General features: G+C 54.5%; 1 protein-coding gene across 2 annotated transcripts in view; it reads right to left on the reverse strand.

Moving 5' to 3' along the window:
• Nucleotides 1-4,986: 4,986 nt before the first annotated feature.
• Nucleotides 4,987-24,493, reverse strand: part of ATF6 (activating transcription factor 6) — a 94,500-nt gene continuing 74,993 nt past the window's right edge. For both annotated transcript variants that reach the window (XM_081025890.1, XM_081025891.1), the window contains one exon: nucleotides 4,987-9,360. In XM_081025890.1, the coding sequence (XP_080882016.1) occupies nucleotides 9,152-9,360 (209 nt within the window). In that variant the 3' untranslated portion in view covers nucleotides 4,987-9,151. The remainder of the gene's footprint in view (nucleotides 9,361-24,493) is intronic.

A 24,493-nucleotide genomic window follows, 5' to 3' on the forward strand; every position in this document is an offset into this window, starting at 1 on the left:
GGACACCCTTGGGATGTGGCATTCCTGCAGGGCAGACTGTCCTACCCGAGCCAGCGTACCAGGCTTATCTCTGAGGCAGCCAGTCTACGTCTTATTCCTTGGCGAGGCCAGGCGCGGGCAGGGCGGGAAGAGGCCGAGCACAGGGGAGGCCTGCCCTGGGCTGCGCTCCCGTGGGGAACCACTGGCTAGACACTCCAGTGCTCTGGGTGGCCCCCGCTGTAGGGCTGAGAGCACCACAGCGGGGGACCTGAGGGAGGTGCTGGGCAGGGGCTGACGGCTGGGTGGTCGGGGGGAGAGCTGGCTGGCACATGGCAGTCAGCGTCTCGAAGCACTTGGGGTGACATTTGTCACCAAGAGCCCGTGGTTCCCAGGGCGTGAACACCTCCTTGAGCCCCTTGGGAAAGCAGCTCGGATGACCCCAGGATGGGGGCTTTGTACTCCGAGCCCACAGCGTCTTGTGCCACCTTTCTGGTGAAGATGGGACCGCCTGCCGGCCTGAAAGGATGAGCCGAGCCTCCAGGGCACGCCGTGTGACGAGGTTGGGCCACTGTGCCAATAGCTCGTCCTGAGCACGTGGGTTGTGGTCACAACCGGTCAGGAGGGGCTCCCGACTCCACACCAAGTAGGTGGACAATCTGTCCCCCAGAAATGAGGGCCCAGGCAGCGTTTCTCGGTTTTGCCTGTGATTTAGTATCTGGCTGCTGTCCCTGAGGCAGCTAGGACCCAGGGCTGGTGCTCAGCTGGGTTCGGAGGCCACACTCAGGACTCAGCCCGAAGGGGAGGATCGGGCGAGGCCAGGAGCCCCAGGGGGAAGGAAAGGGCAACCTGCCCAGCGTGTCTCGCCCCTGCCCCAGGGGCAGCTGTGAGCTGTCCACTCAGCCTCCCCAGGGAACTCTCCACCTGGCGGTCGCCCCGCTGGCTAGGTGGGGCTGATCCCCTTTCCCTCCTGGTTTCGCTTCTTCCTCTCCTTCTGGGCACACAGCATCCTCTCGTACCCCGTCCTCTGCCAACTCAAGCCCTCTCCTCCCCCTCATGTCTTCCCTGGTCCCCAGAAGCCTGGAGCCTGATCTCCGCCTGACCTCCCTCAGCTCCCATTTCACAGAAAGTTCCATTGTCTCAGCCACGGTCCTTTGCAAGTGTTTCCTGGTTTTAACACTGCGGAGGAACGTCTGACATCATCTGCAGCAGTGAGTCCAGCCTCCACCCCACCCCCACTGGGCCCTTCTTCACCAGCTCCTTGCTAAGTCCTGCCTCTGAGGATTCAGACACTTCTCTCCCCAGAACACTGCCCCGCCCTCCACCTCCAGGACTGCGCTGCTCCCTCAACAGCAGAACGTGACCTCGGGCTGGGCCTCCAACATTCCCAAACGCCTCTCTGCCAAGCAGAGGCCCCCTGGGCCAGTGCTGGCCGTCCTGGGGCCAGGTCACACCCCACCCCCGCGAACTCTGAGTGCAGGAGGCCAGGCAACAGGTGATGCCAGCTTGCAGCCAAGTTCTGGGACCACAGACAGCGCCACCCTGCGGGGCAGGAGCCCGCAGCCGGAAGCCTAATGCCCAGGGAGCCCGGCACACACCTTGGCCCCAAAGCTATGAGGGGGAGGCGGGCAGGTGCCTTCTCTCCGGGCGCCCCTGCCAAGTGCAGTGGGGGCTCTCCCGGCCCCAGTGAGGGCCCCAGAGCAGACGGTGCTGGCGCCAGGCGGAACCTCCTAGGGCTCGGTCCCCAGGGCAGCCACAGCTGGACGCAGCCCCACTATGGGCACTGACCTCTAAGGGCAGGGCCTGATTCCTGCCCTTGTGGACTGACTACCCTGGGCAACAGGAGGCCCGATGATGCGGCCGGGGTGCAGGCGGTGGATGTGAAGGGAGTGAGCACATGGCAGCACGTGCTCCCCCCGAGCCCGGCTCTGGCCTGATGTTCCCTCGGCCGCCTCTCAGACAGGAACCTGTGTGAGTGACTCCCATCAGAACTCCTGAGGGCTTCTCACCACGCAGCTCGCAGGCCCACCTCAGGCTGACTCGGCAGGCCTGGGTCGGGGCTGGAGAACTTGCATTTCTAGCAAGTTCCACGGTGCTGCTGCAGAATGGCGCCAGGCCCGCAGACCCTGGTCCACAGCCTCTTTCCAGAGCCACGGTGTGCCCACCTGTCTGCACATGGTGACCTGGCTGCTGCAGGCACGCACGAGGGCAGACAACAGTCGGTCACGTACACGCCTACAAAGACAATGCCATCTGCGGCTTTCTAAATGCTTGATAATTCAACTCAATGAACAATTCTGACTTAGCCTAATATGTCCCATAACCTGAGCACACTGTCACACCCTACTGGGGATGACATCGTGATTTAGACACCGACAGGTCCCTGCCCTCTGGAACTTCCTGCCACACGGGGTGACAGGTACCAAACAAGCGACTGCAGAGCTGAGAGTCTGCAAAAGAGGGAAGGTGCTACTTGTACCAGATCAGAAATCGCAGGGACCTGGGGCTGAGGGGCAGACGAGCGACTACTTGTCCTCCTGAGGGATGACCCCGAGCTGCTGAAAGCCAGCGTGTGGGTGTTCCAGCATCTTCTCTGCTCACACTGTTCAAATTAAGATGGATTTCCGGTTCCTCCCAGCTGACCATTTGATGAAAACAAATGGTGCGGAGGAGGGAGTGCTGGAACTCGTCTTCCTCGAGGCTGCCAGGCTAGAGGGGCCAATGTGTCGCCTCGTGTGAATACGGCACTCAGCACAGAATCCCAGCGTCCCCAGGAAACCAGAAACATGGTGGAACGCATCATGTGTGTCCCAAAACCAGAAGCCAAGTGAGCGGGTGAGCCACCAGTGTGCTCTCATCCACCGCAGGCTCCCGAGAGCAGCTTGTGTCCAGTCCAATCTCTGGGGTTGACCAGATATCTTACCCTCTCCTGGAAACGATCTTGAGTCTTCTGTGGGAACAGGCTGGTGACCGCGCAGACCTGTGGCAGAGACCTCAGTCACGTGTCTGAGCACAGGGTGCTGTCTGGTCCCTCTGCATGCTTCCCACAGGTCAGTTGCATGTCCGAGGGTGGTCCAGCACTTAGCGTCTGTGCAGAGACCTCCAGCCCACTGTCCACGCAGAAATGAAGCTCAGAACCCAGTCCCTCTGGGCCAACCCCGAAACCCCGGGGCTCCGGAAGTCAAACAGGACACCTAGAAAGTGACAGCCAGGGATGGCTCCTGCGGCTGTCACCCGCCCTTTGTAGCCAGTGGATGTTTGCAGAAACAGGGCTGTGCCTGTAACTGGAAGTGGTCTTTTTGGTTTGCCCTACAAGAGCAGCTTCTGGCGTGACAGCTCAGCTTACAAGACGACCCATCCCTTGAGGTGCTGTTGTATCCACTTCAGGACACGTCCTTCACTTCCGGACCAAGCATTTCAGTCTGGGACCTGGAGCTCAGCGTCCACACCGGAGGTTCATTCTGCAAGTTCTCTCAGAACAGCAGAACTGTGTATGCCCTGGGGACAGGGCTGAATGTCACTCTTGGAGCAGAATGGGCCTTCGGTGACAGGAGCAGCAGCGTGCTGCACCCCTTAGGGAGCTCACCTGTGGGGGTCGCCCCACGACTCTCGCTGAGCTGTGTCCGGCTTCCTGCTTGCCCACGACATGTGCTTCTTTCTTCCCCTTTGCCTCCTGGTTTCCTTTCTGGCTTTAAAGGATGGTGGCTACAGAGTGTAGTGGAAAGAACGTGGCTGTAAGAGCAGCTGTGTACCGGCCGCTTCTCCACCTGTGTGTACCACGCGGATGACACCTGAGCACAGGCAGCTGCAATGCTGATGAACGAACACTCGCAGATGTCCAGCAGTGTCCTGCGCACCTGGCAGGCAGCCCCCCAGGCACGTGGAGGATCCACCAGTCACGGCTGGAGTGGCTGTGGATTTCTGTGGTCAGCAAACACGGCTAGTGGGTGCGACTCGGACAACAGAGGACAGGTAAATTACAGGGCAGGTGCTGGGACAGGCCTCTGCTTACGGCACCACACACAATGTCACCCAATGTCAGCTGTGCTTATCCTTTGAGATCCCCAGATTTGCCAGAACCGTCCCCACACACAGTGGGGCATCCCGGGGGCACGACAGGAAGGACCGGGGAGCTGGGCGGAGGCACTCAGTCCCGTTCACCAGCTGCCTCGCTGAGTCTGCGGTGATAAACTCCATGCTTCCATCTTCCTGTCTTTTTCTTTCCTCATTGCACCCGAGTCCAGCCCATCACTTCAGTCCCCCAAACAGCTGATACAAAGCTTTCCCTGCAGAGTTGGGACAGTGGAGGGTTTGCCTCCTGCCATCACCACCGTCTGCTTAGCACCCCTCTGTGGGCTGTAGCCCGAGGCCATGCCACTGGGTCCCGCTTTCCCGTGCCTGCTCCTCAGCCCCCCACCCACCAATGAGAACCCTGACAGCGGCATGTTTGGAAACAGACGCGGCTGTGGCCCTAAGAGAAGCCTGGCCTTGTAACCTTGCGTATTCTGCGTCTGGCTCATAGGCTGTGGTTAGGGACCCAATGCCTGGGTCCAAACACTGGTCCTACCGCTTCCTAGGAGGCGACGGTCCCAGGAAATGGGCTGTAGCGAGCACTGAACGCCCAGGTAGCTAAAGGACTCGCAGCGAGCGGCGTCTGCAGCCTACATGGTGCCCGCTGAACGCTGCCTAACTCGTCCGCCACGGGGCCACTCGTCATTCCACGCGGGGAGGGGGCCCTCAGTGTGCCTGAGTAATTCAATTTCCTGAGGTAGAAGCATCAAGTGTGAGCTTTTAGACAATTTCTTTCTTTGATGGGATTGTAGTTCAAATATCTGGACACAATAAAGGAAACTTTCACTTCAGCAGGTGGAGGGGGAGGGAGGAGAGAAGAATTCAGTAACTTATAACTCATCTGAGCAGCGGTTTTGGGCCCCCTTCCCGTTACTGACCACTTAACACTGAAGGTCCATCTGGGTCTTTTTTCTCTTTATGTACAGAAAACAAAGCAAGGCAAGTTTAAAACTCTTTATTTGAACTTCAGACACAGAACAGCATAAAGGTTGTCTGAAAGCACTTAGTAGTCTTGTCACTGTTTCCTCATGTGGCATAAACAACCACAAGTATGAAGGGACGGCAGAAGCCTGAGTGCTGAGAGGTCAGAGCTGCCCCTCCCCCATTTCTGCCTTAGCGTGGATCCGAGCGTAGGAGGAAAATCCTGGGGAAAGGGCAGCTCTGACCTGCAGCTCTCAGGTCTCAGCCCGACCACACTCGCCAGCGTGAGAAGAACAAGTGGCTGGTGGCTCCGAGGCCTTAGGACGGTTCCCCCCTGAAGCTCCGTCTACACTCTAACTCTTGTCCGAACGACCAGCCTAGAAATAGGGCTGGTTGTGAGTCAGACTGTCCAGAGAAGGTCAGTTGCTGCTCCCATCCATGATCGCCACACCAGGGGACATGCCAGGCCTCTTAGCTTCCTCCAGCTTCACTGGAGGCAGCAAAACTGTGGTGTTGCTGAGCTCGGAGAACGACAGTCTACGATTCATTTATCCCTGGGCTCCCCAAGCGGGTGTCATCAGCAGTCTTTATTTCAATGTGCTAAATCTCTAAAGCTCAGTATCAGCGAGCCAGGGCGGAAACAGACGCCATGGCCCGATCCACACCCAGGACCAACTCTCCTGACCAAAACACCGTCCTCATTCTTCATGGAATCCTGGCAGGAAACCTGGCAGCTCAGGTACCGGGACACCGGCTGCCAGGCCAAGGTTACCCAGAGCCGACTGCTCAAGCGCAGCGACCACCAGCGTCGTCGGCAGGACTCATTGATGTCTGTCCTCAGGCAGCAGAACCCACGGTGCCTTCGCTCAACACCTCGGTGGGTTTCCCAGAGAATCACACACCAGCCACAATCGGGGGGGGGGGGGCAGGAACTGTCCCCTCTCAACTGTTATCAGGGGCAGGAATGACGACTCCTTACGCTTCCTTTTCCTCTGGGCCTCACTCTGGTTTTAAGGGAAGTTATAATCAGTCTTCATATTAGCAGCAAAGGGCCTTGCCTTCTGTGCATTAGAATGAGCCAGGCTGGTAGGAGGCGGGTCCGCAGGCCCCAGGCGGGTCCGCAGGCTGTAGTAAGGCCCCAGCTGTGCTGAGAGGCTGGCGCACAGGAAACGGCCCGAGCCTGAAAGCCTCCCGTGAAGCTGGGCCTGGGCGTCGCTTCCCGCGTAGAACATTCTGGGCAGACGGAAGGGGCGCGGGTCTCCCTCTGGCTCTTCAGAGACAGTGGTCAGTGGTCGTCTCCAACAGGCACTTGAGGGTGGACCCGCCTGGAAACGCCTCAGTGTGTCAGGAATCAAACACGGTAACAAGTTCTCCCCTGGTGGTGTTCTGCCACATTTTACAACCTGAACTTTAGTGAAACGGCAACAATCAGAAAACAGCGCTGCGAGTCCTCCAGCTGTAATCCTGCCAAGTGTCTCAGCAGAAGCATCTTACCAGTGGCACTGCTGTGACCACTGTGGACACATGTCCGGGAAGGAAGAAGTGCTGGGTCAGGAGGTCTGAGCAGGACAGTGTCTCTTTGAAAACGGCATAGAATCTGCTCGAAGCCCGAGTTCCTCGTCTGTTTCTAAGCCATGTTTATCCAGGACGCCCTAGAATGACTCAAGTAACGCTGCTGCTTTCAAGCCCCACGTTCACTCTCACTAACACGAGGCACAGAGAGGCCAGCACTGTGCTGGGGCTGTGGTTGTACTGAAGCTGCTCTGTAGTTGTAATCAGAGGCCACTGACTTGTGAAGACACAAACCCCACCCAGTAACCTAACGGAAGTTTATAACCATGAGCATGACTAGCAGTGCAGTGGCTTTGAGATGGCTCCTTTCACATACCCTGAGCTTGGGGTGGGGGGCCTCCCCAGCCAGCCCACATTACAGGGGAGCTGCGCCCGGTCTGATCGGGGTCCCGGGGGCAGAGTTCCTGACCTCGTACAGCGTTAGCTCAGGAACGTCCAGTCCATCAAGCCTAGACACCTGGGACTTGCCACCAGGCAGGGAAGGGTTCCCAGCAGCCCTCCATCTCCCAGGACGGCAGCAGTGCTGCCCGAAGGGTCACCCAGTAACAAGTGACAAGTACTCCGTGAGCTTAGCTAACTTTCTCACAAGCTTATGAAATCCCACAAAGAACTTAATAAATTAAAAAAATAACACAGATACATTCTTATCCCCCACAAACCCGGCTGCAATCTCTAAACAGCAGTCTCACCAAGAAATTAAGCCAAACACCAGCGTAATTAGCCCCTGAGGTGCAGCGGCCCCAGGTCCCTGGAGGCCCTGTGCTGCCGAGGGGTGACACTGGCAGCAGGTACAGCCCCTCTCTTCCTGAAGCCGCCCCCACGGGAACCCTGCTCTCTCGTCTCAGAGACTAGCCCAGGTGGACAGGAGCGGAGGGGCAGCGGGCAGAGAAGCGGGGCTCCCACACGGCACGTGATGATCACCTCGCAGGCTGTGAGGCTGTGGCCCTTCTGACACCCGCCTGCTCTCATTACCCAAGGGAAGTGCTGTGGGCGCTGGCGGATGAACACAGGATAGGCCGGGGACTGACAGGTCATAGGTCCCCCCTTGGTGAGGCCACCACACGCTGCCTGCATCAGGGGTAATGAGGGCGGCCCAGCAGGTTAGCGGCTGGGCAGTGGCCATGCCACCACTGCCCGTCAGCCAGGGTCCCAGCCTCCTGTTCAGCCAATTCACAGACACAGGGCCAGGAGCAGGCCCAGGAGGGCATGCCCTGAGAACACTGCCTGAAGCCTAACTTCCCTGTGCGTGTGGCACCGTCAGAGTCACAGCGGGCCCCCTGGAAAATGGGTCTGAACGTCATCCAGGACGCCAGGCCAGAGGGCGTGCCACATGGACTTGTGACAGGCTTAAGTGGAGGCACTGACCAGAGGGGCAGTGGTTTTTCAAACCGTGTGCGGCCGAGCCTCACCACCCAGGCAGGGCGCTGACAGGCCACACGGCATCCCAGAGCAGGTGACTGAGTTGCTCCTTCTGCGTCTTAGAAGGAGGATGCAGCCAGCACAGTGTGGGGTAGAAGGCAAAAAACGCGACGAAGGAAAGGAGGGTAAGAAGCGGTGTCTGCAAATGGGTTCTATGAGTACCTGAGAGGCTGCGGGGTAGCGGGGGTCAGGCGGGAGGATCTGAGAAGAGCAGAGGGGACGAGAGGAGCAGAGGGGCGCAGTCCACATACATGGAAACAGAAGTGAACTCAGCACCCTCCAGCAGTTTTGTTGAGTTTTCACCGGAGGACAAAAGCACTACAGCCTTCACTGACTTTTTACTGGAGAGGCTGGAAACACGGCCTATTATTGGCTCCCCCAGCAGAAGCTGTTTGCAGTCACAAGGAAGAAACATGCTGTCATTCTTCAGATGAGTTCCTCAGATGACTCAGTGCCATCGTATCATCAGGTGTGTGCGGTGGGGTGGGGGGCTCCCAGGAAAGGTGGAGGGTTTGCCCGAGCCCAGGGGTCTGCGCCAGGCTGGTAAGAAGGCGGTATGGCCTGTTGGCCAGCGGCATGCACCCCAGTGGGCGGTGCTTGGCCGACTGCAAACCGCAACTACGTCCAAGCTTCTGGGCTCGAGTGTGTGTGCCAGGGGCCACCTGCGGCCCTTCTCTTCCACCCCGTTCTCTCAGACCTGCCCCCACGCGGACTCCCGTGTAGGGTCAGGTGTGAACACAGATCCCAGTACAGACAAACCACTAGACGGGGATCCCCCTCACCTATCGCTCCCAATGGTTTCCACGCTTTGGGGGACGCTGTTGACTGCTCTCGGTTTGAGGTCCATTTCCAGGAAGCACAGTACCCACAACGGGTTTGCATTAACCGACCAACAGCCTAATCAGAAGCCAGAGGCTGGCTGTCGCGCTGCAGACGGTCCTCACTGTGCCGGAAAGTGATTGGCAGGACCACAGTGGCCCTCGGGGGGCGAGGCCTCTGTGGTGACTGGACACAACACACACAGGAAGGCCGGGAAGAGAGCTGCCACGGGCGGGCCGTCCGTCCGCAGGTCCAGCGCTTTCTGGGCGGACATGCAGCGCCTTCTCTCCATCTGCGTCCCTGAAGTGTCACTGTCAGGGACAAGTGGTAGCAGAGCCCTCCTCTTGCCCAGCCCCCAACCGCGCGGCCAGGGCTACTGCAGCGACTCCGGGACGGTGCTGACCACACGAGCTGCCTCTGGGGCCGCAGGCGGGGAGCCGAAGAAGGTGCGCGTCTGATTCCTCTGCTGGTCTCGGAGGTGAGGAGGCACGGAGGAGCTTTTGATGTGCAGGGTCCTGGTGTCGGTCACCTGACAGTCGATCTGCATCATCACCTCGTAATCCTGCCCGTTGATCACGTTCTCTGTGGAGAGGAGACGGACACAGTGGTTACCCAGCCATGCCCACCTCCACCACGAGCCCAGACCGAGATACGCATGAGCCTGAGGGGGTGTGGCAGTGCATTGCTCAGGGACAGGGGACTCCGTCACTAAGCAGAGCCACAGCGGGGCTGGGAGCCTGACAGGCTTTTCCTCGCCTCAGTTCTGCTTCCCAGACGACCTTCCCCGTCAGTGCCACAGAGCATCTCTCCAGACGTCAGGTCCTGTCTGCTTTCCACGCAGCGTATCAGCCACATGGCTGGAGCAGCTGGGACCCCAAGAGATCTCAGTGGGGGCAGGGAAAGAGCTCACAAGCACCCCTCCCCCTTCAACAATGGGGAGGAGCCACTGTCCAAGGGCTGACATACCATGTGGACGCCAGGGGGACCCTGTCCAAGGCCGCTGCCCCGTCTATCAGTAAGAGTCCTAACAAACTCATCAGGATGGCCCCAGTGACGGGTGGAAGGGTTGGCCTTAGAGACTGACAGCAAGTTCCAGACGTGACAATTACACTTTTCCAGCGATCCCGGCCACCTCCCCTCCATACGAAAGCAACCTTTCATTCCAGAATTCCAGAGTTCTGGATTCCGGCCACATTTCCAGTCTGGGATAAGAGGAGAGCTGCAGGACTTGCAGGTAAACTAGAGGCTGTTTGCAGAAGGAATAGGAAAGCCACACGGAGCCATGCCGCACAGGCATGGGTACTAAGTACACAGGTTTGGTGCGTGCAAACCTGTGCTACACTCTCACGTCCGACAAGGAAGGGCCAAATCACTGCCTGATTTGTAATTCTGGGGGGTCAGTTGCCAACTTGTAGTCAGTGAAACTTGGATAAGAAATGGAGAGGATTATAAATACCTAGTATCTTCAGGCCCAGCTGGACACTCATAGCAACGCAGTCGCATGTGTGGACTTGGACGCGTGCTGGGCACCAACGTGGCCTCTGTCTCACCTGTGACTCCAAAGCTGCTGTGGGGACCGAGGACGGCAGCTCCCAGCCACAGCCTGGGCCGGGGCTGCCTGATTACGAGGACGACATAGGCCAGCTGGATGTTAAAATTAAACATGTGGCTTCTCTGGGACAAAAAATTAAATTTAAAAGTAGAAATCTTTCTACTCCCTTACCTTTTTTTTACTTAGCCATTGCACATGCCAAATATTATAAATCAGGAGGAAGAAAACCCAGAGTTTGCCATCTGACCTTCAGCTTCCCATACGTTTAGGAAATGGAGCCATGGAGCCGTCGCTCACAAGGGCAGGAACGACGGTGGCCCCTCTAGTCCAGGGGTCTCAAGTCAGGGTCTAACATGGGGCTTCGAGGAGTCTGTAAGTTCCCCAAAATGCATGCAAAGTTTTCTTCGCGTGCGTGTTTTTCTGGAGAGGAACTCCATCAGAGTCTATAAACACCCAAAATTTAAAACTCTTAGAGCTAATAATCGGTCAATTTTAAGTGTTTTGAGCAGACATTCCAGTTTAAAGCCAAGGGAAGACATCATTTCTCCGCTTCTACTGGCTCCTTATCTGTTCCAATTTTTAAAATAGCCTCAATGATGATGAATTTCCCATTACAAGCCTCACAAACGTCTTGTGTTATGGTTGGAGCGAGTCCCCTTGTCTCCCAGCCCTACTGGAGATGACGAGCAGCTGTCTTTAGGGCGACCGCTACGAAACCTTAACTCCAACTGTACAAGTCCTGCCACTCTGCAATAGCCGGCACAGCCTTTCCTTATCTTTGGAGAATTACATCCGAATGCCTATAAATGCGCGAATGTGTTCCTATCAAAGTGTTTTCTTTCCAAACAGAAAGACGGACAGTGATGTGTGTGCAACCCGTTCGCTCAGAACATGCGGCTGGGTCCCAATTTCAAGATGCCAGTCATCTTTTGGAAACATGGTCCCTCCATTCTTTAGAAAAACTGAAGGGGGTGTGTGCGTGTGCGTGCACACACAGGGTCACAGATGACCCAATAACAGGAAACACGCACTGCGGCGTGCAGTACACATCGCTAAGTTTCACTGCTTTCCCGTATGAGCTGAGCCCAGGTCTCGACACGCCTCGTACAGACTGACCACCTGCACCAGTCGCTGGAGCCCGCGTGCCCAAGACGGCTGACGCAGTCCTTATTTAATATCTTACATGTCAGGAAGAGATGGAAGACCTGGGAACATGAGCTCTGATGCTCTGAGGGGAAACTGAAGCTGAGACCCGATGCCAAAGCCCAGGAGTCCCCAGCCAGGCTGAGATGGCAGTTGTCACCCACAACCCATGCTCGAGGACACTCAGGCGAGGTATGGACCAGGTGGCTTTGAGACAGCCTCTTTTCTGAAGGTAGCAACTTCTGGGCTGAGCAAACTACCTGTGTTACCTGAGGGGACGTGAAAGCCTTCCGCTGGACTCAGGAAGCCCCTTCCAGGTTTCGGGTGATATGCACTGAGGAGCCCCAAGTTACCTGACACCTCGAAAAGCAGTCAGAGGGACCACGGCATCACTGTCGGGCCACCGCGCAGGACCTTGTGACAGATGACCTCCCTCGGCAAGTCGGGGAGGCGGTCTCAGTACTGTCGAGGAGGTTCTAATTATTTTAATTACAGGACAGACTGGGACGCTGCTGACAGCCATGATCTCTTCCGGCCCCTGCGTGGGCTGTGGGGCGCCTGTCCCCTCCAGGTGGCGCACGAAGTGCCTTCACCCTCTGTGCTGAGGCCGGGAGCCGCTTCGCACGGGCCAGCCCTGGACGGCACACTCCCAAGTGCTGCCTGCAGCTTGTACCTCGGGCAGGTGGTGCCCGGGCGGTGCCAGCCTGAGGATGTGCACTCACCGTCTAACAGCAGCACACACCGGAGAGAAACCAGGCAAGCTCCAGGCCCACCAGGAGGGTGGGAGCAGAGCGGAGACTGAGAAACCACTTTTGTGTCCTCAATGGAAAAAGACCATGACTGTTTGGGACAAACGGGACCAAAAGGAAGAGGATGGAGAAAAATGTTAAGGCTCCCTCTCCCTCTTCTGTCAGCAAACAGAATGAGAAGAAACACTGACATGAATCAGGAAAGAGGTGTAAAACAGGAGTGCTTCACATTCCAAAGGAATCAGGCAGATAAAAAGGAAGTAAGACGAAAGCCTGCAAAACTCAGCACTACAGTGTGATCCTGGGAGAAAGGGCCTGGACACAGAGGCGGAGAAACTCGGCGCCGTGGGGTTCCCAGGAGCCCACAAACGCAAGCTTACGGAATTCAGAAGGGCTGCCAAGAGGTTGCCGGCTGGAGAGGACTAACACACAAGCCAGCACGCTGACCAGCAACAGAATTAAATACCCCAAATCTTACAGAGGGTTTCATAGGAAAGTGACAAGACTTCAGCTGTGCTTTTTGCAAACAAGCATCTATGATCAAACAGACTTCTTTTCAGAACCAGACACTAATCCTAATAAGAGGTAGGTTGCTCTGTGAGAGCTGGGCTGGTGCCAGGCAGTGCCAGGCTGCGGTATCTGTGCTCGAATCATGGGGGGTGTGGGGCACATGCAAGGCAGATAAAGACCACCCATTCCCACATCACAAGAAATATCTTCAACCAAAACGGACAAATGGAAAATTATGGAAGTAACCCAAAAGGGTAAGGAAGGGGAGACAAAGCAGCAAGAGGGAAAGGAAGGTGGGACTGAACTGTCATGTCTACAGGTGACTTTCTACAACTTGCACAAGCTGACCCCACTGTGCCTGGACGATCTCACCTGGTCTGATTTTCCACCCAAGTCCTGGTTTGGACCATTGCAACACACGGCGCTTATGTCTCTACTTGGGAGAGCGCTTCTGCAGGGCTGCACCCCGTCCAATTCTCTGTATCTGGCGAATGCCGTTAACCCTTTAAGGCCCACTTCAAGTCCCGCTCCAGAGAACCTTCCGGGAAAACTCCATACTGATGTTTTTTATAATCAATATATAAATGTTCCATTTTGTAGACTCGTGTTAAAGAACTTACAGGAAAGAGATCAGGCTCCTTTAAGAAACATCTGGCATCTCAGGGGAGTGGGAGGGGTGGAGAACCAGCCCCTCCCCCACCAGGAAGAGCATCAAATGCATGACAATTGGTCGCACTATGGACGACACAAGTGCTGCTCACTTTGGACTCTTTCTGGAGACACAGAGCGCCTAGCAACCACCACGTCCGCCCTTTGCTGGAAGAAATTAAAACCCGAGTTTCTCTGCTGGGGAGAGATGTGGGCTGAGGTGGCCAAAGGCAGGCGAGGGAGGGTGGGACATCCCACTTGTTAAGACAAGGCTATCTGTTAACTACACCACGGGGTGATGGACGCCGAGCCACGGGGGTCGGCTGAGAGAGTTCATCGAGTTGGAAGATCTAGAAGGATTTCACACCAAAAGTGTGTGGACCTAGAAGAGTGCATGTGCAAACCACGGGCCCTTCGTGCGCCCAGAAGATAGTGAGAAACACAGGACACCCCGTGTTCAGCAGGCTGTCCTCATCCCCCACTCATGTCGTCAGGTGGCTCCCCACTGCCTGAACGTCCTACCATCTGGGCCCCACTTGAGAAAGCACCATCCCGGAACATTCCAGAATGTGGTGGTAGCACAGGGCTCTAACGTCCTCAGACACAGAAGCAGTCCTGCTAAGGCCTCATCTCTAAACATGGCCAAGGGCACTTCTCTCCAACTTCAAGTGTGTATTTTGAATTCATAACCATCAACAATGGCTCCTTCAGAGGTGACCAGCTGGAATCTACCCCCAGGAACGTCAAGGGCCTGTGCTACGTGGCCAAGTTCCTACTTCTGCTCAAGTGCAGCTCCTCTAGGGCTTCTGTGGTTTCCTGGGATGTTTTCAGGAAATCTGGCTAATCCCATAATCGTTCAAAGACGAATGGTTCCAGATTGGCTTTTCCCGGGACCTGCCTACTCTTCGCCTGAGAACGCTGCCCACAAGTGTGGAGTTTTTTATTAGCTCGTAGAAACAGTTACATTTCTTTGATTTCCATCTGCCCCGGAAGACCATTAAACAGGAAATGACTAACAAACTTATTACTCATTTCTTCAAACTGAGTTTCTAGACTCCAAAATTGACGTCTTATTACAGAATTTCAACCAGCGCCTCAGAAACTGAAAACAAACTGCCCTGGGACCTGATCTGCTGCCCTGAGGCTCAGTTTGCAGTTCTTGCCTGAGGTTTGGGGCCCAACCCTAGCTATGGCCAGTAACTGCCTTGCTTCCAATAATTACATCACCGGCACCAAGCACTAGAAAACTGTTGTTAAGTGTCACAATCTGAGATTCAAGACCCATGAAAACAACCAATGCCAGAAGCACTTCCCTACAAACTCCAGAGCCCATGGAGTAAGTACCTGCAGGCGACTGAGGCCTCTTTCACTCCATTTAAAGCCAGCGTATGGGAATTGTTCTCAGGCGTCATGAGGGCTCTGGGCAACCTCTCTGCTGTCACAATGAGGCAGCTCCGGCTCTGCTGCGAGCAGAACTTGCGAGCAGGAAGGAACCCTCCCGATCCAACGCTTTGCTGAGGTCTAAGCAACTGCTGAGCGTTGGCTTTTCAAAAGATTTCACCAGTTTTAAGTTTATCTTTTAGGCCTAGGAGGCCTTGACAACAAGCTGGGTTTAAAAAGATCTGAGCTAAGAGGCGAATGCAGCTCCCACCGGCAGGAAATGCCGCCTTGGAAAAGAGGAAGTGCTGGCGGCCTCGCTGAGGCAGTCCTGGGAAGGTCAGAGCTCACCTGGCACTGTCCGTGTTCCCTTCACTTACAGGCGAAGTCATCAGAAAACACTTATTCTGGAAAAAGGGGAAGGAAGGCTTTTCCCTTTGCTACTACCAGACCCCATCTAGATGATCATTACTTGGGGAAGGACTAGGGGGACGTGACTGAACAGAGGACACTGCCCTGTGAGCTCATGTCCCGAAGCAAAAGAATTAGGGACCAGCAAGCTGTCACCCTTCTCTCAAGTGCTCAGAAGTGGCTTACGGGCTGTGGGGTATTTTTGGTTTGCGTAATAAAGAATCTCCAGAACCTGCCACTCTACTCTGAGCGACTCTCCAGTCCAAAGTCCAGACACCCCACACGGAAGTCTGCAGGCAGCTCCACGCATGACTCTCACGGCACACGCTTCGTTCCCAGGAATTGTCCATGACTCTAAACATTACAAAGCGGGGCAGACAGGCCACATCTCTTGCTACGGTTATGCTGTTATTCTCTGAGCCGCAAAAGGTAATTTCTCTCAGAAAACGGAGGCAGTCGCACTTATTACACAAAGTCCCAGTACAACAGCTCTGTAACAAGAAGACAAATGGCATTCGGCAAAGTTAAAAGCGAACTGGCTTTAGAAGGAATGCACCTGATGTGCAGAGAAGAGTCAGTGAGCGTGAGGGACACAGAGGGTGATGGCCAGTGGACAGAGGTCTCCTACTTGCATTTGTTTTACAAACTAAACTCACAACAGCAAAAGAGGAGGCGTTTGTTGAAGGTAAGACCTGCCACACTGAAAATGATGAATACTGAATGGAAAGCGGGCCACCTGAGCACACGTCACATTCCAGTGTCCCATTCAGCTGTGACAATGACAGACAACACTGAAGAGCAGGATCCAGGCGTGCCACACGGGCTCCGAGACCAGGTTCCTTCACTGCGATCCTCAAACCACGGATGTCTGTGTCAAGGACGTCTTTCTGACTTTTTCAAGTGCACAGAATTCTCAGGGGAAAACTGCTAGTAGACGTCACTGACACAGCAGAAACGTGACCTTCTGAGAGGACCCGGTGTCCTCATAGGTGTCAGTGTCGGGTACAGTGGATGAGGCTTTCCAGCAGGCCCCTCCTAACTCTCGTCCCAGGTTAAAGGGGCTGCAGCTGTGGGGCTGGCCACCTGGGCACCTGTGCAAACACGTTGGGAGACACACAGGGCTCACAGAAGTGGTCAGGGTCTCGGGGGACCCAGGGTGGCATCAGGGCAGGAGCTGCGCTTAGCCGAGCTATCCGAGCAAATCCCCGAGGGCCTCTGCTCATTCACAGAACTGGCAAGTATTCTGCTTGCGAACAGTTTACAGTCAGGTTGGCGAGGCAACAGGAGGAGCAGTAGTAACGGTTCAGGAGACAGAATTACGGGAAAACAGAATTACGTGTGACGAACGAACACTCACCAGACCTGCTATCAGGATCCTGTTTATACATCTGTTGGGAAGGGTAGTCATAATTTCTCCCAGTGAAGTCACTTGAGAACAAACGCAGTAGGGATGGGTGCTGTTTGGAAACTGGAAGACGTGTTTACAGAATGCAAACACTGGCTGGCACCGCGACAGGAGCGATGATGATAAACTAGACTCACAGTTAGTACAAGTGCAACCTCGACTCCTGCTGACCATGAAGGGACCCAGAGGAAGCTGCCGGAAACAATGTGGGTTCTCTGTTTACCCTGAAAACATCATCCAGAGCTCCGACTTAGTGCACAAAGAAGGGAGAGGGGGACATGTGGCGAGCAGAGCGCTGAAGTCCACTGTGGACACTAAGAAAATGATAGAACACCTGGCGAGTTCCCCTCTTTCACTTTTAAGGTAAGTTATCCCAATCAGCTCCTTGGATCGGCACTTCGCACCAGAACTCGCTTCTGGGCTTCCTCGGCCATAATCCTACTCTCCCACCCCACCCCTACCCCCAGCCCGAGATGGGGGACCAGCACCTGGTGAGTATGGGTCACCCCCAGCCTCTCGGGGAGCCAGGCTGGAGGCAGAAAACCAGGTTGGTTTATGACTTAAAAAATACAGGCCAGAAACGTCCTTAAAAAAAACTACTTTCTTGGGATTTTTTTTAAAAACCAAGACTTTAAAACGGAGAAGTCTGGCCACCCATACTCTTCCACAGGACAGTGACCTGTTCCTTTTACACTCTCAGGTCATCCAGTTGAAATACCCCCAGCACAGAAAGCTACCCTGGGCTGCAGCTGGGACCACAGATCCCAACAGCTATAAAGTGTCGTCACCACATGCTTCTGCATTAACAGGCACGATGGAATCTCAACAGAGCTGTGAATATGCTCAATTAACTTTAGTTTTGAAGCCAGGCTGAAATAGCCAATTTACTCTGTGGCACAGCAGCTCCCAACCAGCAGAGTGTAATAAACAGGGCTTCCCTAGGCACACAGGGCAGGACAGACGGCCCGGGGCGTCTGCTCCTACGATCAATATGATCCAATTCCATAAATATTTACTTAGCAGCTGTTACGTGCTGGCACTGTGCTGGGTGCTGGGGACACAGATGAGTGAGGCCTGGCGCCCGATCAAGGATTTACCGCCTCGTAAGGAGGCAGCTATGTAAACAGGTAACGCTCTCTTGGTGGCGTTTGGGCCGCACGTAGTATGTCGGGAAGAGAGAAGGGTGCCTTCCCCAGCCTGGGGGTGAGGAGAACTGAAGGGTCCTGCAGCCAGGTTTGAGACGCAGAAGTTCTAGAAAGCGGGAAGCGTTGGCGTGCACGCAGTCAGGAAGCGGGACTCCATGTAGGTGACACAAGACATGGGGGTACGGGGCTGGAGAGGTCGGAGGGGACAAGCACACAGCGTCCAGCACTGTACCCAGCCGCAGTGGGGAGCCAGCAAGGACTTTTAAGGAAGTGAGGAATGGGGTCCGTCAGTGTTCTGTGGGAATGGTCACTCGGGGCGATATGGACAGGAGGTCCGGTGAGGAATGGAGACCAGAACCAGCGGACAAGTCAGTCTTACATGTTTCGCATCCCGACTCTGCGCCTTGGAGCTAAGTCAGGGGCTTGTGTCCCCAGCAAGGGCGGGAGTGTGGAACAAGCCTCAGTGGGCACCCAACTGGCCAAAGCTCCTTCCATCTGACCCGTGGCATCTCTCCTAGTTACTTTCATGATAGGATCAACTGGATGAAACCTGAGACTGCCTAATCTATCAGTTTAGGGAACTGGAAGGCTCTTTGCCAGCTGACCTCCTTACCCACCACAACACCTCTGCAGCCTGACACAGCCTCGGCACAGCCGGCTGGGGAAAACCTCACTACATTCCAGAAAACACCAAAGCAGGAGTCGCTCAGCTTCGGGCAGGCTGCGACAGGCAGGGAGCCAGCCCAGGTGACCACCAGCCCCGAGTGCCCAGTGTGGACTCGGGACACGCAGGAGATCGCTGTCCTCCAGGCAGCACAGGAACAGCATCTGTAGTGTCACACGACAGGGCTGCCAATCAGGGACACTGGCCCTGCCGTCCCCTAACAGGTGACAGAAAGGCTCACAGCACATGCTTTCCTTCTGAGCTCAGAGAGAGCTGCCTCCCCTGCAGGACAGACCTGACACAGGAACCACGAGGACCCCACTGTCTCCCAGCGGCACAACATCTGTACTCAGGAGGGAGCCCGTCTCACGGACAAGCCTCCAAGGCAAAGGCCGTCCAGTGGGCAAAGCCGTATGCAGACAGCTGGCAGAGTCCTTCAGCACGAGGCCGACTGAGCAGTGAAGAAGGTCACGTGGTTTGGACGGGTCACCTGCCATGTGTTCAGCGTTTCGTGCTCTGCCTGAGGAAACACCTTCCTCACGTCACAGCTCAGGTCACAGCCAGTCACACCTGAGTGCATGCGCAAGTGGCCTCTGCTCATCCACGCTGTCCAGCCTCTTCTGCAGACAAGTCACTTGTACACTGTCAGCAGACTCATCTCGTCACGTCCCTGCTATGCCGCCTGTGGTGGTGACACTGCAGCAGAGGACGACGTGAAGTGACGGATGGAGCCAAGGGCAACCCAGGGTAAGAGGTTTCCGGAAAGACGGGAGAGCCTGTGACACGAGTGAGCAGTCAGGGTGAGGAAGAGTGAGGTCTGTGTGCTGGAGAGGGGGGAGCGAGGGGCTGGTGACAGAGGACATAAAGCTGGACGTGTGGACAGGGGTCGGCTGAGCTGTGTGGTCCCAGCTAGAAGCATGGACTTCACCCGTTACGAGGGTAACTCACGAGCTTCGCTGGACAAATGACTCACTAAGATCCACTCAGAACTACTTGTTTTGTTCAATTAGGACTGAGGCCTACAGTATGGTTTAAGAGGAAGGAAAGTCTTTGCATGTTAACATGTTTCAACTAAAATCATCTTTACTTCGGCCAAAGTTTTCCGTTACTAAAAGTGAAGGACGGCAACCTTTCTAAGTTAAGGGGAAAATAAAGTTACAGAAAAATTTCTTTTCTACTGTGTCTCAACTTAAATGTCTTTTGTGGACAAAGGTGCACCGACTAACGGTTAGCAGACACGAGCAGTTAAGATGCTTCTGTGTCTCTGCGTGCACACCTGAGTGTGTATTTGGGATGGAGTGGCCTCCTTACACTAGCATTCTCTGACGGGATTACACGCCGCTGCTCCATTGGGGGGCACAGGCCTGTGGGTGTTCCCTGACCGAGTGGGACAGGCAGCGCTGAGACCCCCCACGGGAACCCCTCAGGGTCCCACACCTCCGCACCCTCCCAGGAGGAGCCGAAAGGGCTGAGTAGCACCTGGTAACAGGGATGGGCCACAGCTCTGGGCAGGTGACAGGGTTGCTGTGGCTCCCATCTCGGGCACACCCGCCTGCTTGTTGCGACCAGCCAGGGGCCATGGGGTGAGCTGTTGTACCGAGAGGCCAGGAACTGAGAGAGGCCTCGGGCCAACAGGCATGAGGACTGGGCCCCCAGCAGATAGGTTGCCTGCAGCCCCATGAGGGACCTGGAGCCAGAGGCCCAGCTGGGCTGCTGCCGGGTCCCTGACCCACTGCAGCTGGGAGGTAGTGAACACGTGTTAGTGGAGAAGGACGTCAGCTCAGTTCTCAGGAGCGGCCAATCCCAAAGTCATTCAAAATGGCTGAAATATGTACATTTAATCATCTTGTAATCAGCAGGTTTACCTTTACAGTATTTTCAAAATGCTGACTAAAAACAATATTACAATTAGTTTGGAAGGGCCAATTTGGAAGGGATAGTTTAAAAAAATCAAAAGGTTTTTATTAGTGAAAACATCTGGTCACAAGCTAAGGAATTCCAGTTTCAGAGAGACCGAAATCTAAGCAGAAGTGAAGGGCTGGGCTCCAGTTTACCTGAGGAAAATAGAGGGGCTATGAATGGATGAAAAGTGAAGCCTTCAAAGTAAAGCTGTTTTGAAAAGCATGACAGTGGGGTGTAAAGACAAAACTACAGTGCCGGCCGGTGCTCTGTGCCCCTGTACAGCTCGCCCAGCCTCTCCGGCCTGCGTGAGCATGACACCTGGCGCATGGGAAAGCACAACGTTTGTCCTGCTAACGATGCCCACTTGCTGTTACGTCTTGGAGTCTAGCTCTACTTTCAGGGAATATCAGTTACTTCACAACTTGAGACCATTAGTAAAATTTAGCAGAAAGTCCAGGAATCCAGAATTTCACCTGAGGTAAGAATCAGACTTGCTCAAGAAAGGGAAAAGATAAACTCATACAACAGTGAAAATACCTGCGAATCATCCATCAGGTAAGGAACTTGTACCTAGAATACATAGAGAACTCTTCCAGTCTACTAAGAAGACAAATAATTAATTTTTTAAATGGGCGAATGACCTGACAAGACAGTTCTCTTCAAAAGACATACAAATGGCCACTAAACACGAGAAGATGCTCAACAAGTAACAGCCTCCGGTAAACGTGCAGCAAAGCCACACCAACACCAGCGCACACCAGAGACGACGGCTACAGTCAACACAGCCGGTAGGAAGTGCTGTCGAGAACGTGGGGGAAACGCTGGGGACGCAGCAGGTGCAGCAGTGGGGACCGTGGCTTGCGTTTCTTCAGTCGATTCACTTTATTTATGTGAAATGCACAATCTGCTACCATTTCCATCACCGAATCAACTGAATCGAAACAGGAAAAGAGCTGACCAGTGGCTACAGAGTATCCCCCAAAGTCCCCACTTTGTAGTAAATGTGCAGAATCTCGTATTCCATATTGAGACAACTATTTTTGAATGGAACATTCAAATTCATAACCATAAGTGTAACTTAATCCACAAATGTTAAATAAGGTACGTTATGGCCTAATATCTACTGGAGAAATAAGAGTATTGAAAGTGGGAAACTGAAAGACTCTCACAGAAATGCAAGCCAAGAATAACGATGACAAATTCAGTGAGTATTTCCCCCGCTGTAACTTGAATGTCTGAACTGCACTGTGTGGGAAAATACCATTGTTCAAAAACATACACAACTAAGTGGGAGGTGGGGATTTAATTATTTTTAGCTTGTGGAAGTTTACAGTCATCAAAAAATAAGCTCACAATTATTTGCTTTTCCAAAACCTACCATCAGTGGAAGTACAGGCATGAGTTGTCATTAGCCTGCCAGGGACCTGGAGAGGTCACCGCCCCCTCCCCTTTCCTCTTCACACACGGGCACTGAGCTGAAGCCGCTGCTTACTGGCCACACAGACCACCCATGGGATGAAGGCTGAGTAGGGTGAGAGGGGCTGACTCCCAGAGTGGGCCGTTTTCCTGGACGTCCTGCTGGGAAAACCCTTCCCAGAGGTGACGACATGCTGCAGGACCTCACTCACTCCCGGGACGATCAGCTCCCACATAGCCCTCCACTCACTGAGTTAATCAGATGCTTTAGGAAAGCAGACGGTTGACTTCCGTTAGTGGCACTCAGGCCAAACTCACTGCCTCTGTTTCGTCCCGCTCACCTCCTCTTCAGCTTCTCTGATATTCAAAATGCTGCACACAGAAGATTTGGGCCACTGCACCTCTGTCTTCCTAGGTTCATTCTCCCCTCAAAAGAGGCACAGTGCACCTCCCGGAGTGAGGTTAAGCGCCTGGTCTCTGCCCGGGTCCTGGCCCAGGGCTCCCGAAACCCTTGTGAATTCCTAAGTGACACGAGCGCTGGGAGATTTCTGGTTCTAATGAGGGGGCTCTGGTCGTCCCTGGCTGAGGGCTGGTCCCCACAAAACCCAGGCCATGATTAGAAGCCTGGAATTTCCAGCCCTGCCCCCAGTTTCTTGCAAAGGGAAAAGGGCTAGAAATGGACTTACTGGCCCATCATGCTGACACAAGGGAGCTCCATAAAATCCTGACAGTAAGGGGTTCGGGGAGCTTCCCTGTTGGTGAACACATCCCCATGCCGGGGGGACGCAGCCCGGCTCCACAGGGACAGGACTCCTGCACGCTCTGGGTGGCTTCACCTGGCTGCTCACCTATCTCCTTTACCACGTCCCTTAATGAACTGCTGACAGCCAGTGTCTCCGAGTTCTGTGAGCCACTCTAGCAAGTTAATCGTACCGGAGGAGATGGCCGAGTTGGTCAGAAGCACAGGTGACAACCTGGACCTGTGACTGGCACCTGAAGTGGGCAGGGGGGCAGTCCTGGTAGCCTGAGCCCTTCACCTGTGGGACCTGACACTCTTTCTAGGTTCACAGAAGTGAGGGAAGTTGTAGGACAGTCTGCTGGTATCGTGACCAGAAATGTTACTACTCTGTGTGGTATGAAAGGAGAAAGCCCAGGCGGCAAGGAGCACCCCGGGTTTGTCCAGTGCGGTGCCAGGTGCTGTGTTTCCTAGACTTCCTGGTGACGGGATGCAGGATGTGACCCAGTACCGCCCCCCACTGCAGTGAGGTCATGGCTGTGATGATGCTAGCCCTGGAAGCAGCAGTATCTGGGTCACGAGCCGGCCACGCATTGGTTCTGGAAGCAGGGTGGTGTCAGGGACACTGGTGGTGCCAGCTAGGCCTAAGGCAGCTCTGTGGTAGAAGGTGGGGCTGTGGTTTTGTTTAAGGGACCTCCTTCTATGTCTGATTCTGTGGCTCTCCTAGAAATTCTGCTTAAGTTACCCAGAGTTAAATTCTGTTACTTGAAACTAAGAAAAACCCATAGATACAAGCAGCTAAAAGTTTTAAAAAAAAAATTTAAAAAAAGAGGAGGAAATCTACTACAGTGTGAGTTTACTTGGGAATACATCACGTTTTCACATAAAACAGCCTCTCTCCGTACTTAGTAGGTCCTATGATGTGGCAGTAAACTGGCTGTTTCCAAAGCTACTGTTACTGATCAGAAGATTGTGTGCTGATCAGTAACTGATTCAGTAGTTGAATGGGGCTTCCTGGGGCAGGAGGTAAAGTGGCGGCAACGGGACAGACGTTGCCAGAACACATGGGAACAGAGTGGGCAGACTTCTCACATCTGCAGCCGGGCTCTAACAGCCTCACACACTGAGCCTGAGTGAGTCCCTTCTCCTGGGAAACACGTGGCCACAACTACAGAAATGTGGACAGCGCATTCATTAGTGAGAAGAATGTTTACTTTTACTATTAAAGGATAGGTTTTGTTTTGAATACATAACCGATCTGTGGTTTGGGACAGGCTAGTTTAGGGAAATGACCAACGTTTACTTACTAGAAATTGTAGAAAGACTTCTGCATGTGTAAGTGCCGGGGCTCTGGTCGCAGCCCCTCCACGGCCGGGCTGGCTCAGCCTTGGCGTCCCCAGGCCAGCTCCTTACCTGGAGCGGAGGCCGCTCTGCGAGACTGTCCCGCAGTTTTTTCCAGCCTGAGACCCTCCATGATCCACACACACCCTGCCTCCTGGACGATTCGGAGCTCTCAGGTCTGCAGTGCTGGCAGTGGACACATGCACGTCTGAACTGCACTTACATCTCACCATGAAAGCAAATCTGGAGCCAGGGCATCACACCTAATAGTGTACAACTCAGCATCGGCAAGGTAACGGCTGTTTACATTCCAGTGGGTCTTAGCTGTCCAGCCCTTCCTTCGGTCAGCCAGCACTTCCTTTCAGAGCTCTACAAGGCGGGGGCTGGAGAAATGACTGCGGGGACAGTTTCTACGAGGTCAGACAATTGATTAAGTTCTGAACTCATCCTAGAAAAAGTGCTACACACCTCACTGCTGAATATCACTATGGTCACTTTCCAAGTCCTCCCCTTGGGAAGCTCTGCACTGACACCAGCACCTAGTCCACCCTTCAAAGCAATTTTGGAACTCTTTGTCTGGAATGGCCATCAGAGCTGTCCTCATATTACCCTTGATGTCCTGAATGTCATCCAAATATCTTCCTTTCAATATTTCCTTTATCTTTGGGTAAAGAAAGACGTCATTGGGGGCCAGGTCAGGTGAGTAGGGAGGGTGT

This window comes from Rhinolophus hipposideros (assembly GCF_964194185.1).
Source record: "Rhinolophus hipposideros genome assembly, chromosome: 19".
NCBI lineage: Eukaryota > Metazoa > Chordata > Mammalia > Chiroptera > Rhinolophidae > Rhinolophus > Rhinolophus hipposideros.